The sequence below is a fragment of the Leptodactylus fuscus genome, chromosome 3, assembly GCF_031893055.1.
Source record: "Leptodactylus fuscus isolate aLepFus1 chromosome 3, aLepFus1.hap2, whole genome shotgun sequence".
NCBI classification, from domain to species: Eukaryota; Metazoa; Chordata; class Amphibia; order Anura; family Leptodactylidae; genus Leptodactylus; species Leptodactylus fuscus.
Window position 1 is genome coordinate 227409107 of NC_134267.1, and position 18535 is coordinate 227427641.

General features: G+C 43.6%; 1 protein-coding gene across 3 annotated transcripts in view; it reads left to right on the forward strand.

Moving 5' to 3' along the window:
- Positions 1-1391: 1391 nt before the first annotated feature.
- LOC142198287 (cytochrome P450 2K6-like) overlaps positions 1392-18535 on the forward strand; it is a 33536-nt gene continuing 16392 nt past the window's right edge. Inside the window, exons 1-8 of one of the 3 annotated variants that reach the window (XM_075269256.1) lie at positions 1392-1447; positions 1731-1864; positions 4013-4215; positions 10665-10827; positions 12980-13129; positions 14983-15143; positions 15942-16118; positions 17339-17474. In XM_075269256.1, coding sequence (XP_075125357.1) covers positions 4030-4215; positions 10665-10827; positions 12980-13129; positions 14983-15143; positions 15942-16118; positions 17339-17474 — 973 coding nt within the window. In that variant the 5' untranslated portion in view covers positions 1392-1447; positions 1731-1864; positions 4013-4029. Of the gene's footprint in view, positions 1448-1730; positions 1865-3066; positions 3112-4012; positions 4216-10664; positions 10828-12979; positions 13130-14982; positions 15144-15941; positions 16119-17338; positions 17475-18535 lie in introns of those variants that run through there. The other 2 variants (XM_075269258.1, XM_075269257.1) reach the window with 2 other exon arrangements.

Below are 18535 nucleotides of genomic sequence, written 5' to 3' on the forward strand. Positions count from 1 at the left end.
TGAAGTGGCAGCTCCATACTACGGCTCGGTGCAGTGGTCTCTGTACCAGCCGGTGGACTGGCAGCAGGCCTGGACTCTTAAGATGGCCTCTTTACTGTCAAACTTCCATACTCGCCTGGCTGTTTGCAGGAGAATGTTTAGTTGCTGACCTGGGGTGAGTTAACCCTTGGCAGCCTTGTTCGCTGTTTCAGCTGTACTGAGCACCTGTCCAGTGAAGTTAACAGGCAGGGCTTTCCTGCAGCCTGTACACATTTAGTACTGCGTCTCGTGTCTGCCAGTGCAGTTTAACTGGTAGGGCACTATTCAGACACTCAGCCGCCCACCATTGGGCCTGTGGACCTCGCTGCAGTGTCTTGCAGACTAGAGGTAACTGTTGTTTAAAAATATTATTTTTTTATTAATACACAGAACCGTAACATGCAGCTTGCCATAAAATTGGTGCAAATTCTGTCTCTCTCCCTATGGGTGCTGTGTTGCGGTGGTGGCGGTCAATGTTGATAAATCACCCCCTTGTTACATATTTACTCCCATAGAAATCAATCACTGGTGAATTGGGGCGGGTTAACACCTGCGCTCGCCATCTAGTTTGTGCAATATGGCCGATTTCCGTCTTCTGCCTTGCAAAACTGGACAAGAGACGGAAACTCGGCAGTCCGTTTTCAAACCCATTCATTCAGGTGACAGCCCGTGTGCAGCTTCTGCCTGTCCATGGGGAAACCGTTTTTTTTTTTTTTTTTTTCAACCAGACGCAAAGTCCTGCATGTCCGGCTAAAAAAAATGGTTTCCCCGTGGACAGGCAGAAGACCTGGGTGATCACCTTTGCAAACCAATTCAAGTGAATGGGTTTGAAAACTGACCACTAGGTTTCCGTCTCCTGTCCAGTTTCGCGGAGCAGAAGATGGAAACTGGCCAGATTGGACGATGAGCGCAGGTGTGAACCCACCCTTAGTGAAATAGAGGATCTCTGCGGCTCCTGAATGACCAGGGTTGTCAACCATTTCTGAAGGAATCGGAGTTGGATTCAAGATGTGGTAAAAGAGAGGAGTTGGAGTCCTGGAGCCCTGATTTATTCACTTATACGTCACATCCTATACAGAGCAGACATTGTGAACCTTTACCCGTTATCCTCACTTTTATATCTGTGAACTTTACACTTATTTTTTTACTTTTTTGTTTGTCTTGGTAACAGAATATGCGACTCATTAATGGGCATAATTATTAACTTATTGTGATAGTCTAAGTCCATGGACTACCGTGTACACTGCAGGAACTTCTCTCGAGAACAATAAGGTATATATAACAAGGAGACACATTCACTAAGCCTTTATGCCAGAAAAATGGGGCAAAAAAAGTTGAAAACATTGCGAGAAAAAATGGCCAAGGTGAGGGTGTTCTGAGAGTGGGACCATCAGCTATGCCAGATCTTCAGTATTACAGATAGCACAGGGTAAGTGGGGGCCCCAGTGCATATTTTTGCACTGGGGTCCGGGAGCTTTGAGGATAATCTATCAGTATACATCTATCAATTGTACATTAGGTGACCCGTATTGTTGTCCTCTGGACGGAGAGACTTTATTTGTAGCTGCCCTCTGCTGGTTAACAAATAAGGTTGCAAAGAGTGTTTGTTTTTTTTTATTCATTTTACTGTATCGTTTAATAAAAAAAAAAAAAATCCTTGCGCAGTCTCTATGGGCTGAGTATCTGGCTGACTTACAAATATCTGTTTACAGTCTCAGTGTTAGGCAATGTGAAGCAGAACTGCTAAGTCTCGAGGAAGAGAAGGACAAGGTCTATCTTTGTTACAGTATCTAACGTTACCGGGGGTTAGAAGAGAAACTGAAGTGGCGCCACGGCAGGAATTAAGGTAAGGAGGACTTAAGGATGATAGATAGATAGATAGATAGATAGATAGATAGATAGATAGATAGATACTTTAGATAGATACTTTAGATAGATACTTTAGATAGATACTTTAGATAGATATGAGATAGATAGATATGAGAGATAGATAGATAGATATGAGATAGATAGATAGATACTTTAGATAGATATGAGATAGATATGAGATAGATAGATAGATATGAGATAGATAGATAGATATGAGATAGATAGATAGATACTTTAGATAGATATGAGATAGATATGAGATAGATAGATAGATATGAGATAGATAGATAGATATGAGATAGATAGATAGATAGATAGATAGGAAATGTATTCTAAGACCTGTAATGTTTCCATTTCTCTTTCAACATTTTTGTGCCAGTTCGAAGCTTATTTTTTTTTAAATCTTCCCTATAGAGAACGTCTATTCTATTGTACAATTTGGCCTCCGTGTCTCCGCTGTCTCCTTATCATATGTGTTTTTGTGCTTTGCATGTAAACTCAGAGGTAAAGCACCATGGAATCCATGATGCACCAAAAATAATAATATACCGCATTTGGGACAGGCGTAGCTTTTCTTAATTTTTGTTGTACTTTTTGCGATTGTTGTAGCCAGTATCAATGAACTTACCCCAGGAACTGGCCACATCTGACAGCTTCAATAGATTTAGAGCCAAAAACATTGATACTTGTAGCAAAGTATAGAATGCTTATTTCCTTCCGTCCCGTAGTTGTCGGATATCTCTTTTTTCTACCGTACTATGTTACTGTAACTAATGCAGGTTTCACTTCATATTTTGGTGCAAGTAAAAACACGATTTAACACGAAAAAAGTCATCTTTATGTTGGCAAAGGACAGCTTTTTTTTGAGAGAGTTGAGTTGCATTTATTATTCAGGTATTTATTTGGGGGGTTCACATATTTGCAGAATTATTTTCGAGAGGTGATAGAGGTAGAATGCAAAACCCACTACTAGAGATGAGTGAACTTCACAAAATTCAGATTCGTTCATATTTGTTAGGTTTGGGCAACACTTTATAGGCTGCAAAAGGTTGTTTCGTATACTCTGCCCCCCCTCCACCCCCACATCATCTCTGAAGCCTGTGATAGGTCAACATCAGTCACATGTGGGGTGAGACACATCGGTACAATCACACGTGTCCCATCCATGTGACTGCTGAGGACAGGAACACTGCAGGGTGCTGCGGCGTCGCCCAGGAGGGGTGGGTAAGGTTAATTATTTTAATTAAAAACTAGAGATGAGCGAACAGTAAAATGTTTGAGGTTCGATATTAGTTTCGAGTAGCCCCTCAATATTCGACTACTCGAATCGAATATCGAACCCTATTATAGTCTATGGGGGGAAAATGCTCGTTTCAGGGGTAGGCAACGTTCGATCAAATTATACTTATCAAGCCCACGAGTGAGGGTCGGGCTGGATCCTCCGAGAAGTCTTCTCCGTGCAGCGTCCCCGCGGCGTCTTCCAGCTCTGAATTCACTCTGCCAGGCATCGGGCCTGGGCAGAGCCGACTGTGCATGCCCGCACTACAAGCAGACATGCGCAGTCAGCTCTGACCAGGCCTGATGCCTGGCAGAGTGAATGAAGAGCCGGAAGACTCCGCGGGGACGCTGCACAGAGAAGACTTCTAAAGGTAGGAGAAGAACCAGCGTTGATTGGCCGACTATAGCATTCGGCCAATCAATGCTGGTTCTGTATCGAACTTTTACATTCAAACAGCGAGTGGTACTCGATCAAGTACAAGTATTTCGAATACCGTAGTATTCGATCGAATACCTACTCGATCGAGTACTACTCGCTCATCTCTATTAAAAACCTTTCCTGCCTAAAAAATAGCCAGACACAAATGTTTAGAAATTTTTGATTTTTGAAATTTGTAAAAAATTCAGAAGTTAGTGAAGCAGTTCATAATGAGCTATTTACTATAATTTTTTTTGTTGTTTTGCAGAGAATTCTGATTTTAGCAAAGTTTGTTGAAATTTTGGGAGATTTTTCCTTTTTTTAAAAAATAATAATAAACTTTATGAACTTTTTTTATTTAATTTTTTTAACCCCATATTCTCTTTCTTTCCTATGAATTTCTGCTGATACTGTTTGTCTTTTTGATAGAAACCTTTCCTGGCACCATGAGCGTCTCTGATCCCATCACGTTGGTTCTGTCTATCGTTTTATGCTTTTTTGTTGCCCTATTTTTCTTCTATGGACGGAAGAGAAATGTTTATCATAATCTGCCCCCTGGACCTAGACCACTGCCGATCATTGGGAATCTGCACATTCTAGATGCAAAGAAACCTTATCAAACTTTACATGAGGTAATATTTCCATTTTTATGACTGTATAGTCCTCTGGGGCCTCTGTCCCATGGCCCGTATAAGGATGCAACAGGCTACAATACTGTGGATAGAGTGAATATTTCATGTGTATGGCAATGAGCTGTTAAGAGCACCCGCGGGTTCCAAAGCACCCGTATTCATAGGTTGCTGCTCATGCGGGTGGGGGCATAGATCAAGCTTCTTGTGCCTATTTCCTCTACTAATGCCTCTTTTTTTAAAGTGTTATGCTACACAAGATTTATTATAGGTTGGAGACTATTTTAAAGGTCTTTACACAAGGCACATCCCTTGGAATTTATGTTGGGAAAGTGCGCAATCGTTTGTCTCTGTTTTTGCATTATTTAAAAAGGTACAAAAAGGGGCAACTGCTCTCCAGCACAAGGGTAGCATAAAAAAATCAACATTGGGGAAACAATTTCCATGTGATGAATTTTGCACAAAATTTATGAAGTAGAGATGAGCGAGTACTGTTCGGATCAGCCGATCCAAACAGCACGCTCCATAGAAATGAACGGATGCACCTGGTACTTCCGCTTTGATGGCGGCCGGCCGCTTAACCCCCCGCGTGCCGGCTACGTCCATTCATTTCTATGCGAGCGTGCTGTTCACATCGGCTGAATTAGTAAATTAGGTGCAAGGAATGCTGCGGCATTAAAATAGGGCATGCCAAAAGAAGGTGCAAAAAATTGTACGACTGATAATTGATGTTTTTCAAAGGAAGATACCGATGGACATTTCCCTCCATCAATTTTGTGTGCAAGAAAGAGGGTGGTAATGAAGCTGTAATAACAAGTGAGAGAACGACAAGGTGACCTCTGTAGATAGTCCTATGGAGTACAATGACTTGCTTCACTCTGGGCCTCTAAATGAATTTAGGGAAAGTGTAGTGAATTTGTATTATATTTTATATCCACTGCCTAACACGGTACAAAGATATATTTGTATGGCAGCCATGGCAGTGCGCACCTACTTTACTTTCTCTGTTGCATAAAGTGCCATCTTGTCTAACTGTTACGGTTCTTTCTATATATATAAATTATAATTTGACAGAACCGCTTGACTGTGGTAGTGGCTGCAGTCGAGGTCCACAAGCCCTAGGAGGGTGGCCGTCTGCCTAAGCAGAGCAGCAGTAGGTCTGTGCAGCTCTAGTGTGAACAGGGAGCAACACACGTTCACCAGTTAACTTCACTGGGGTAATGTGTCTGCGCAGCTCCCAATGTGAACAGACTGCAAGGAGGCTTACACCAGTTGGCTTCACTGGGCAAGTGTATTTGTGCAGCTTTAATGTGAACTGGCTGCAACAAAGGCTGCCAAGGGTTAATTGTCACCCCTGGTCAGCAACACAAAGGGCTCCACAAACAGCTTTAGAGCTACAATACAACTGGACAGCTCAATCAGGCTAATCAGTTCTCCACTGGCAGTACCCAGGAATCCCACCTAGAATCCCTGAACTGACAACCTGCCTTTCACAGGAACCTAGCCCTGACCTCCTGTCTCAAAGTTATTAATCAAAGTGTGAGCACCCGGCGGGCGTCGGCTCATACCATATAAAGGTAAGTCCCCGCCCACAGGGCAGTGGCCATAACCTCACTGGGCATGCCCAGTATGGGCCGAATGGGACTTAGCCACAAAGCGTCTTCAAAAAGTCTGAGCATGCTCAGTAGGGAGAGAATGAGACAGCCTCAGAGCGTCTCCAAAAAGTCTGAGCATGCTCAGTAGGCCCCATACAGACTCTCCGAATGGAATATTGAATGCAGATGTGAACCAGGCCTAAGAGAGATGGGAGCAAAAAAAAATCCCAAGATCCTACTGTCCTATGTTATTAGGGGTGTAAACCAGCAGCAGAAGAGGGAATGATTTAGAGAGGCAGGATACATCCGAAATAACAGAAGAAGAACACAAGACTGCACAAAGAACAGGGAGTTAATATGTCGGGCATAATTTCAGAAGATGTATCAGCAGCTCAGTCCTAGGTGTAGTCAAACAGAGGTCTTCACATAGAATATCACATACAATATCATGCTCCGACATCCCTGGACTACATGGACACATTTCAGATGCCTAATACTTACAGATACATAAGTGCATGAACAAACTAAACAAGGCCAATGCAGCCACTCTGTAAAGCAACGCTCATCTATAACAGAACAGAAAAGAGGAAATCCTGAAGGAAATCCTGAGCAGTTAACAGAGCCTAAGCCTGCAATAACCTCATAAACAAAGGCAACATGTCTCTGTATCATGACTGAACCCTACCACAGTCTCTGTAACAGTCTGTTTCCAATGGGGACAGTCCTGTCAGTAGAACAGTATAATGGACACCTCCTGGGATCAGACCCTCTGGGCTGTATCCCCCTGACTGGATGTTGCTGGGCCTGTAGCTTCCTATTTGCACTCCAGTGGGGCTGTATCCCCCTGATTGCACATTGTGGGCCTGTAGCTTCCTATCGGCACTCCAGTGGGGCTGTATCCCCCTGACTGCACATTGCTGGGCCTGTAGCTTCCTATCTGCACTCCATTGGGGCTGTATCCCCCTGACCACACACTTCTGGGCCATTTCGCTTCTTCAGCAATCCATTATGGGTGTAGTTCTCTGTCTGCATACTGCTGGGGCCAGGGTTATAGCTATATGAGGTGCATCAGTAGCAGTCACAGAAGGGATCTAGAAGGTTCCTTTGTAACATAAGATATACCACTATTCTATATGGCACAAGGTAGGTAGAGGTATACCTCCCAACTTTCAAAGGACAGAATATGGCCAATTTAGCCCGATCCACTTCTGTTTTCGCTCATTCCCATCAATTTCTCTTTGTGGCCCCTCACAGTATAATGCCCCTACTGTCACCCTAATATGATCCTCCTGGTGCCGCCATAGTTTAATGTCCCCAAGAAGCTATCCCTAGTTCCCCTAGTCCCCGTCCAGCTGCCCCCACAGTTTAAAGTCCCGCTCCTGGTAACAAACATAAAACACCTAATACTCACCTACCCCATTCCCTGCTGATCTTCTCTGAAGTCTCTGCTCCCGGAGTCTGAGTGACGTCATCGCATCATATCTACAGTTCCCAGGGGCCAGAGCACACATGGGCATAGTGGTGCAGCAGGGGGCAGTTGGCTCCTTCTTCACCATTGTATTCAACTCACCAGTTAATATTTTAGATTGTATGACAGTTTAATCCCAAGGGGCTCTGCCTCTGTCTCATGGGCCCGTAAGGATAAAGCAGGCTACATACTGTTGACGCAAATGAGTTAGAGTCGGGATAGAGGGACAGGATTCGAAATCTGAGACTAGACTGTCCCACTGAATCTGGGACAGTTGGAAGGTATGGGTAGAGACCCTGTTGCCAATTTCCATTGGGATCTTTCAGCTTTAAGTTGCACCTCTGGTGGATTTAGGGCTGTAAATTGCTGGAATTGTAGACTGCTGGGGTTATGGATTTATGGTTGTACAATACTGTGGTTGTGAACTGCGGGGGCTTTAGATATCGGTATACTGGTGGGCTGTGTATCTCTGGCTGTACACCCCTCAGGCAATAGTTGTCTCGCTATGCACTGCCTGGGTACAGTTCTCTGGGGTTGTGTATCTTTGTCTGCACTTACATATTGATTGGTCTGTATATCTTTGGCTGATCACTCCCGGGGCACTAGTTCTCCGCTGGTTACACGCTGCCGGGGTACAGTTCTCCGGGGCTGTGTATCTTTGTCTACGCATACATATTGGTCTGTATATCTTTGGCTGATCACTCCTGGGGCACTAGTTGTCTGACTACATACTGCCGGGTCATTGTTCTCTGGGGCTGTGTATTTTTGGCAGCACATGCTGGGAGTCACCCAGGATCCTCTTCAGACAAGATGTCTTTGTTGACTCTCTTCTTTTCTCTAGAACTTTCCGGGCTCCTTAGTTACACCACTTCCTTATCTCATTCCTCACCGCAGTTCATAAGTATAGACTTATATTGATTTATACTTGCCATAGACACTTGTAAGTTGCTCGGGCTCACTTTTCGCTTAGCCCTTCTGCCAAACTTTACTTACTTTTATCAGTAATCTTAGTGAGTTCGTAATAAGGACTAATCTATAGTGAAACGTTCGAGAGAAAAATCACCATATTCTGAGGTACCACATATTCCTCATAGGTTTCTGAAGATTTACTGACACTATATAAGGGGTGTCATGTACAATGTCCCAGTGACATTGTACATTTGTAATGTAATTTATACATCTATTCCTCTAGCTGGTTGACTGGCAGTCTACAGTAGTCTGTGGCACAATCACACTTGGTATCTAACAATAAGTATGGTTAATTTTTTTTTGGCTGTCAGCTAATAAAGATGGGGGTGCTGGGGTCAGGCTACCATCTTATGAGACCAAAATGCTGTGTATGGCAATGATGGGGGTGTGTGGTTACAAGGGCTGTGGCCCAAGTCACGAAGTCTAGTGAAATAGTCTACATGTGGAACCTAGTTGACCAACTGATGGGTAGTTCTCAGGACTTTTAAGTGTGAAGCACCGTAGATTCAGGGGACATAGTGACTTGTCTATTGCACTGGTCTGGGGAGTGTGATGTGTGGCCGGTTGTATGCTGTATAAGGGGACACTTGGTATATTGCTTTGGGAGATCAAGAAAGGTCTCAAGAATCAGGAGAAGATGATGATGGAAACCATTGCCATGTTGGAGTGGTGAGCTAAGATGGTCTCGGCAGCTGAAATGTACAACTTGATAAATTCTATGAAGGCTATCACTGGGCTCTGGTGTGACTAGTCATCCTGACAATGGTCAGTATGGAAGGAGATAGTCTACTGGAGTTATGAGAGACATCAAACCAGAAGGGACTTATGACAATAGAGGATAAATAGAAGGATGCCCTGAGGTCTGAAGTTTGGCCTGGTTTGTTCATTCTGGAAACCTAGTGGACTGAACATGGTGATAGCTGGTGAGTGAGGGAACCTTGGAGTAAGACCACAGTGATGGTGATCCCCTTTTTTTTTGTGAATCATTTTAGAGTTGTTCTTGGTTTTACAAGTTCTGCCCATGGGGGCTGTTGGAGGAAAATAGTAGCCCAGAGACCCCTGTGAAGTCAACAGAGAAATATTTTTGGTGTACTACGTATATCCTAGACATTGTGTGTTCTGAAACATTCAAGCATGAGCGCCACCTGGAGTGTTCAAAACGTTTGTGCCTAATGTGAGATTTGTAACCAGGAAGAGCTGCTCTGTTTCTGTATTGCAAAGAAAGAAATAATAAAATTATTATTCTGACGATGTATCCTGCAACTGTTTCTTTAAAAATGAACCGTTCGAGCGTCCTAATGCCTCGTTCACATTTGGTAATCCGGAGAGTCTGCATGGGGACCCCCCCAATGGAGTACCAAACGCATTGGCAAGCGGTGTGCAGTGAAAGTACACAGACCACATAGACTATAACGGGATTTGTGTGCTCTCCACACAGTGTCCGCACAGAACATGTGGGCAGTAAAAGTACTTTGTGATCTACTTTTATGTCCTGATGATTGGTGTGGGCAGCATGCGGAGAGCACATGGAATCCATTATAGTCTATGGGGTCCATGTGCTTTCACTGCACACCCCTTACCAGTGCGTTTGGTATTCCATTCGGGGGGGTCCCCATGCGGACTCCCCGAACGGATTACCAAACGCAGATGTGAACAAGGCATAAGTTACAATCACAATTAATAATAGTAATAATTTCTATGTAGCTCAGTTGGAAGGCGGTTGAAGACTGATGCAGACTTTGTGTTCTTCTACCTCAAAGGTGAAGTCCCATAAACATAACCATACTTAGATTTGTAGACAATTACAAGTTATATATTTTTGCAAATATAAATAATTAGAAATTTTGCTGAGTTTTAAAGATTTTCTCTATCTATATTGCCAATGGATATGGCCATGAATGCAGATTGTATCCATTGGCAATGTACCAATAGGTAGCGGCTTAACATATCACCGTGTGGAGGAAATATATTGTGTCGGGACCAAAAAAAGGGGGTAATATACCATGTGGGGGCTAAAAAAAAAAAAGGGGCCATATATTGTATGGGGGCTAAAATAAGGGAGCCATATACATACGGAGGCTAAAAAAAAGAAGGTCATATACTGTATGGGGGGTAAAAATAGGGGCTATATACTGTGTGGAGGCCAAAAAAGGGGATTATATTATATGTTGGGACCAGCAAAGGAAGACAATATCCTGTATGGGCCAGTAAAGGGGCTGTTATATTGTGTGGGGCAAAATAAGGGGATTTTGTGATCTGTAAATGGGGGGGGAAGCCCAATCATGCAACCAAAGATTGCCAGCTTTGGTATTTTTGGGAGAGTGGGGCACCCTTTTATAGTTAGTCTCAGGCAGCAGAGGTTAGGTTCACCCCTATATACACTTTACATAACTTATAGTTCTCCCAACTTCACTTTGCAGCTCTCGGAGAAGTACGGACCGGTGTACACAATACATTTTGGAGAAGAGAAGCTTATTATAATATGTGGCTACGATGCAGTGAAAGACGCCCTTGTCAATCATGCAGACGAATTTGCAGGAAGACCAATAGTGCCTGTGATTGAGTTAGTATCGAAAGGACTAGGTAAAGATCAGAAGATCCGCACTCATTGAGGGTTTCATTTATGTCTTTATGCTCATTTTTATTTTCAAAGGTCGTCTGTAGGGTTGAGCTGATCTTGAGATTTCAGGATTGTTTTTAAAATCTGATTTTCAATCATTTCCAGCCGATCCTGAGTGTGAAATTTGTTTGATCGCTGATCGGGATCCAATCTTTTCCGATCCCGATCAGCCCTATTATTGATATATACATGAATAGGGTTGAGTCGATTTTGAGATAACCTCCGACTTCGATCCCGCCGGAAAAGATCGGAATCGGAATTCCGATCGTGATCGTGAAATTTACTCGATCGCCGATCGGAATCTGATCTTTTCCGATCCCGATCGCTCAACCCTAGTTGTCTGTTTTATTTGTTTTAACTCTTATGGCGGGGGCTTCATTTTGGGGTTCAGCAATTGCCCTAGAATAACTGCTTGCCCTGGTCCTGATTTGCGAAACCCCATGTCCTATTCTAGACACTTATCCTGTAATTTAGAAGGCCTTTGGTTTAGACCTTGAGCATAAAGAACGGTTAAGTTGAAATATTGGATGTATAATGTCTCAGTAGGACTTACAGCCAATACTGTAAAAAAAACATAAAAATCAAAAACTACAAGTTGTACACTGCATGGCCACTTTATTAGAGACCCCTTCCTTCCATGAATCGAAACATTAGACCAATGACCCCAGAGTGAATCAAATCCAGCAACAAGTTTTTCATGGATCCATGCAAATCCATATTAGAATAGGAAAATCCAGCAATATTAGCATCTTGGAATGAGTGATAGCATTACCTTCTATATCAGACTATGAGCTATCATATCTTCCAACTTCCCAAACCTTTTGGAATGACTTTTGGGCAGAGATGGAGAAGTTTTCTAAGGTTTCTCCAGAGAACATTCCAATGTTTCTGTTGACATAACCCTTTACCCTACAACACTTAACCAGATCTTTTGTTTGTTTCTAAAAATATTCCCCAGTCGAGCTTGTGTGTTTCACATACAAAAATTGGCTCACTGCAAAACTTGTTTCGATGGGATGACAATCTGGATGAAGTGGGAAAACAGCTGTTTTCTGTACACATCTCTTTCTACCATTCTATCCAATGACGCATCAATTGCATATCAGGACTAGAGATGAGCGAACAGTGAAATATTCGATATTGGATATTCGTTTCGAGTAGCCCCTCAATATTCGACTACTCGAATCGAATATTGAATCCTATTAAACTCTATGGGGGAAAAATGCTCGTTTCAGGGGTAGGCAACATTCGATCAAATTTAACTTACCAAGTCCACGAGTGAGGGTCGGGCTGGATTCTCCGAGAAGTCTTCTCCATGCAGCGTCCCCGCGGCGTCTTCCGGCTCTGAATTCACTCTGCCAGGCATCGGGCCTGGGCAGAGCCAACTGCACATGCCCGCACTACAAGAAAATGGCCGCCTACAGTCAAAGCGGCCGTTTTCTTGTAGCGCGGGCATGCGCAGTCGGCTCTGCCCAGGCCCGATGCCTGGCAAAGTGAATTCAGAGCCAGAAGACGATGCGGGGACGCTGCACGGAGAAGACTTCTAAAGGTAGGAGAAGAACCAGCGTTGATTGGTCGACTGTATAGCATTCGGCCAATCAATGTTGGTTCTGCATCGAATTTTTCCATTCGAATAGCGAGTGGTACTCAATTGAGTATGAGTATTTCGAATACCGTAGTAATACCTACTCGATCGAATAGTACTTGCTCATCTCTAATCAGGACCACTTCCATTCCGATCATTGCACCATAGAGCACTGCGCTATTCATGGGGCACACAGTTCTATTGTCAGGGTATAATAATGTCACCTTATACATCTGTGTTTCAAACAAGGCCAAGCTTAGGATAAGGATTAGGCTTAGCTATTATCAGATACAGCACTGATTGGATCTATTGGCAAAAAGATTTCCTAATTTTCACTCCCCAAGTCACTGTGACTTTCTTCTAAGATTTCTTACAATAATAGTTAGTTGATCATGTCCGAATTTTCCTATCTATGAGGAATTTTCACTATTTGATCTACAGGGTTTTCTGAAATAATCTCCTAATGGGATTTTTTTTTTCTCACCATCTTGTATGTCTATTTTTTTCCCCTCATTATGGAACATCCACAGGAGTTATTTTTTCTGGCGATGAGCAGTGGAGACTGATGAGACGGTTTACTCTGTCAACACTTCGAGATTTTGGGATGGGGAGAGAAAGCATTGAAAACAAGATTTCTGAAGAAAGTAATTGTTTGGTAGAGAGGTTCAGATCGTACAAAGGTTGGTGAATGGTTCCAATATACTTTGAGTGTGTTTCTTGTTGAATTAGTAGGAGTAGCTAAAGCAGGGCTGGGTACAATTGGCTTACCAGAAGATATAATCCTTTAGGTCCACCATTCAGCTAAGGATGACCTTTATTTTGTCTGAGCACCCATACAATATACTGCAATACTTATGTATTGCAGTATATTGTAAAATCAGTTGACTTCTATTACAGGCTACATAAGGGAGCCTGTAATAAAAGAACCGTAATGACAGGCCTCGGACCCCTGGTCACTCACATAAAATGCTCCACAAAAACTTGGAGCTACAGTGTTAAATACACAGATGACAGCGTACTCACAGACCCCTACAGGGGTATGGGGTTAGACTGCGGACTAGCCCGGTAACTATCAAGGCCTAGCCGCCCCACGTCAGATCCCTGCTGGCAGCGCCGCGAGATGGAACAGCAACTACTGCTCAGAAGCCCTTAGACAAGCAACGTGCCTTGCAGAGCCCTGAACTCCTGTCTTTAAGACGTTTAGTTAAAGTGTGAGCACCCGGCGAGCGTCAACTCTACCTATAAAAAGGCAAGTCCCCGCCCACAGGGGTGGTGGCCATGACCTCACCGAACATGCTCAGTAGGGGAAAGATGGGACTTAGAATCCGAGCGACTCCAAAAGGTCCGAGCATGCTTAGTAGGGGAAAAATGGGACTTAGAATCCGAGCAACTCCAAAAGGTCCGAGCATGCTCAATAGTGGAAAAATGGGACTTAGAATCCGAGCGACTCCAAAAGGTCCAAGTATGCTCAGTAGGGGAAAAATGGGACTTAGAATCCGAGCGACTCCAAAAGGTCCAAGTATGCTCAGTAGGGGAAAAATGGGACTTAGACTCCACACACCTCACTGCACGACGCCGAGGGCGAGAGTTGGATTAACCCGCTGATGGTGCTGTGCCTTGAGAGGAAAACCTGCGGGGCCCCATCCTAACACCTCCCAGCTGTCTCCATATCCTGATCTCTGCAATCAGAACATGGTGATACCTGTGCACTGTCTCTTTTTAGCTGCCCTGGTCACTCTTCAGGATACAGATCACTGACACTGTAAACAGCAAAGACCCATTATCTATGGCTACCACACATATCCTGAATGGGTGCCATTTTTAAAGTCCTGACATCCCCTGTACATTTTGCAAAGGGGATAACAGAGACCCTTTCATTATTGGAATCTGGGTCATGTGATCACAAGTCTAATTGACCACCTCTCTACACAGGAGATCCTGCATTGACATGACCATTTCTACTGTGTGCAGGAAATTACAGTATTACAGGAGAGCAGTAATGTAAGAGATGAGTGAACATTGCCAAAATATCCCAGACTTACACTGCCTATATTTAGTATCTGATGTGTGCAGAGTTTCAGTATACAGAATGGTATAAGATGTCATTTCTTATTACTCCTCCTGCTTGTATGAACTGACAAGGAGAAACCAATCGGTCACAAGCAGGAGGCAGGGGATACAGACAAAAGTTGTTTCACATAGGGTGTGTATGCAGAGTGAATTATATGACAGGAGTCATATGATCCTCTTATAGAAGTCAGAGCAGAGCAAGTGCCGTGTGATGAGACTTTGTCCCCTCTGTCTATACAAATTCAGAGACATCATAAGTAACTTAGCTGGCATTATGGCCTATCAGACCATGCACAAGTAAAAAGGTTTTCAGGAGGTTTCATATTTGGCCATTGGCTATGAATGTAATGGCCACTTACACCATACAAGAGAACAAGATGTATTTTATATATTGAGAGAATTCACACATTTTAATGTCATGTAAATACTATATTTTATGAGTTTTGTCTTCTTATACTTCCAGGTGAGCCCTTCGATGACGCCATGAGTCTAAATGCTGCCGTCGCCAACATCATCGTCTCCATCCTACTGAGTCACCGCTTTGACTATGATGACCCCACACTTTTGAAGCTATTGAACATTATTACTGACAGTATCAAATTAATGGGAGGAGCCAAGGCTATGGTGAGCAGCTCGACACCATAATATTACCATAAATTGGATGGCTTACATGTGCAAATTAGGTTATCTAGTCGGAAAGTCGAAAACTGTGCCTCAGCAATCTCTCCAATGAGACAAAATACCCTCCTGACCCAGGGCATAACATGTACATAGTGACAAAAGGTAACTTTATCGATGGCACCCCAAAGAATACAGCAGATCATTGCTAAATATTGGAGTCTGGCTGGCAACACAGCTAATAACTCATTGGCCTGGCCAGTATTTATTTATCTTCAGATAGAGGACCAGGAGAGGTGTAAAAAATTATTAAAAACATTTATTCTCGTTTTCTCTCCCCTCCTTTGGACCTCCTTGTGGCATCCGACATTCTTCTGGTGACATCATGCACCTCATGTCAGCACTGAGGTCTGTGATTGGTCCAATGGGGCTTGCCAGGGTTCATGGTCCAATCACACGCCTCAGCAATGACCTCGGGCTCATGACATCATTGAGGAGACAAAGAAATAGCAGCGGATGCGGCCAGGAGACCCAAAAAAGTGCGGGAAGGTGAGTGTGAATGTTTTTTAATTTTTACCCCTCCTTCGGCCTCCACCTTACGCATATTGTTCTTTCCAAACTTGTATGATCCAAAATTAATCAGGAACCCGAGCCACCAGAACGCGACACCAAATTAATCTTGGGTGGTTTGCCCATCTCTACTGTATAGCCATGTATGGTAATTAGACTCTACACCATGAAAAAAATGTAAAAAATCAATGTATCTGTCGGTGTAAATAGTCTCTTGTTTGTTTTGCATTGAAGCTGTATAATGCATATCCAACTATGATGAGATGGTGCTCAGACATCGAACAAACGGTCATAAGGAATGTGGAGGAGATGCATGCCTTTGTCCGAGAGACCTTCACCAACCAAAAGAAAGAATTGGATGCCAATGACCAGAGGAACTTTATTGATGCGTTCCTGGTGAAACAACAAGAGGTACTAAATGGCTGGTACATGTAGTATAGTTGAGTTTGAAATTTGGTAAAACAACTTTAGGTAAATTTACATTGTCTCTGGGACTGTAGGTATAGGGAATACATAGGGAGCAGTTACACCTGGCCCACTGCGGCCCAATAATTCCTCTAATACATAAGAGGACACCACTCTTATAGATCACATATGGTAGATAGGGACTAGAGATGAGCGAGTAGTATTTGATCGAGTAGGTATTCGATCGAATACTAAGGTATTCAAAATACTCGTACTCGATCGAATACCACTTGCTATTCGAATGGAAAGATTCAATGAAGAACCAGCGTTGATTGGCCGAATGCTATACAGTCGGCCAATCAATGCTGGTTCTTCTCCTACCTTTAGAAGTCTTCTCTGTGCAGCGTCCCCGCGGCGTCTTCTGGCTCTGAATTCACTCTGCCAGGCATCGGGCCTGGGCAGAGCCGACTGCGCATGCCCGCACTACAAGAAAATGGCCGCTTTGGGGCCACACGGTGGCTCAGTGGTTAGCACTGCAGCCTTGCAGCGCTGGAGTTCTGGTGTTCAAATCCCGCCAAGGGCAAAAAACCCATCTGCAAGGAGTTTGTATGTTCTCCCCGTGTTTGCGTGGATTTCCATCCCATATTTCAAAAAGACATACTGATAGGGAAAAATGTACATTGTGAGCTCTATGTGGGGCTCACAATCTACATAAAAAAAAAAAAAAAAAAAAAAAAAATGGCCGCTTTGACTGTAAGTGGCCATTTTCTTGTAGTGCGGGCATACGCAGTCAGCTCTGCCCAGGCCCGATGCCTGGCAGAGTGAATTAAGAGTCGGGAGACACCGCGCGGACGCTGCACGGAGAAGACTTCTCGGAGAATCCAGCCTGACCCTCACCCGTGGACTTGGCAAGTTCAATTTGATCAAATATTGCCTACCCCTGAAACGAGAATTTTCCCCCCATAGAGTATAATAGGATTCGATATTTTTATATCAATGTATTTTTGCTCTTCTACTTCTAGAAGACCCTGTAAACTTACAAATTCTGCTCTTCTACTTCTGTACCTCCCCAATGCTCACATCATCATTCAAGGCTTTTTCCATCAAAGATCCTGCAAAAGCTCCTCTTAGAGAAGAAGATACATAAGGACATTCCGTCTTGTTACAATACTCATTTGTGTCCGATACAATATATCTAATATCTTTGGTATATTTTTATCTTTTAGGAAAACCCTAATTTGTACTTCACCAATGAAAACCTAACAGTGCTTGTTACAGACCTCTTTGGTGCTGGCATGGAGACAACCGCAACCACCCTGAGATGGGGTCTCCTGCTGATGACGAAATATCCAGAAATACAAAGTAAGAGACCAATAGAGCCAATGGATATGTCCACAAATGCAGGAACTTTCTATTGCCTGACACCTGTGAAAAAGTCAGAGAGATAACCCGGCCATATATAGGAAATCATGACTGTCTATACATTGTCCCTGCATGAGAAGATAGCCCAGTTACAGTCAGGGGTGAAGCTAGCCTCTCTTCTGCCTGAGGAGAACTGTAGGCCTCTCATCTTTGGTTGCTTGATGAGTCCCCCTAATTAGGACAACCCCCCTATTGGCAGATCAAGAAATCACCTTATTTGGCCTCCACATAGTACACCCCCCCCTTTTTTTGGCCCACCACACAATACACAACCCCCCTTTGTTTGCCCACAACACAATATACAACCTCAGTTTTTGGCTCCGCACACGGCATATGACCCCACTTTTTATGCCCCCCCCAGTATATGACCATTTTCTTAAGCTACCTCCACAATATATGGTCCCTTTTGATGGCCTCCCCACAGCATATGATCCCCCTATATATGGCCCCCACAAAGATTATGACCCCATTTTGAACCCCCCCCCCCACACACACACACACATGCAGTATATGCTGTTTTTTAAGGCCCACATGTAGTGTGTGGCCCTTTTTTTACACAAACCCCACAACTGCTAAGCTTTGAACCCCCTTTTTACCCCCACGTGGAGTAGTGGCCGATAACTAACTCATCTGTCCACGCCCTTGTACAAGCCTCCCTTCGCTGCTTCCTCCAGGGTGTGCTGTACCCGACATTGAAGAATGCAAACATACTATATATAGTGCAACGGCATCCTTCAGCGTCATGATGTACGTATGGAGTGAATGAGGGGGTGGGGGTGGAGTGGGTGGATGGGTGTGAGGGTAAGTGGATTGGGGTACAATAGTCCTTAGGGTCTCATCATTCTACTCGTTTGGTGGCAGGTGGACAATGGACATGTTGGTATGAGCAGGTGTAGGGTGGGTGAGTTGGTGATTTTAGGTAAATCATGAATTTTATCAAAAGATTGAGTGAAGCCCTACATTACTGAGGACAACTATTAAAGTCTTTTTTTAATATGTTT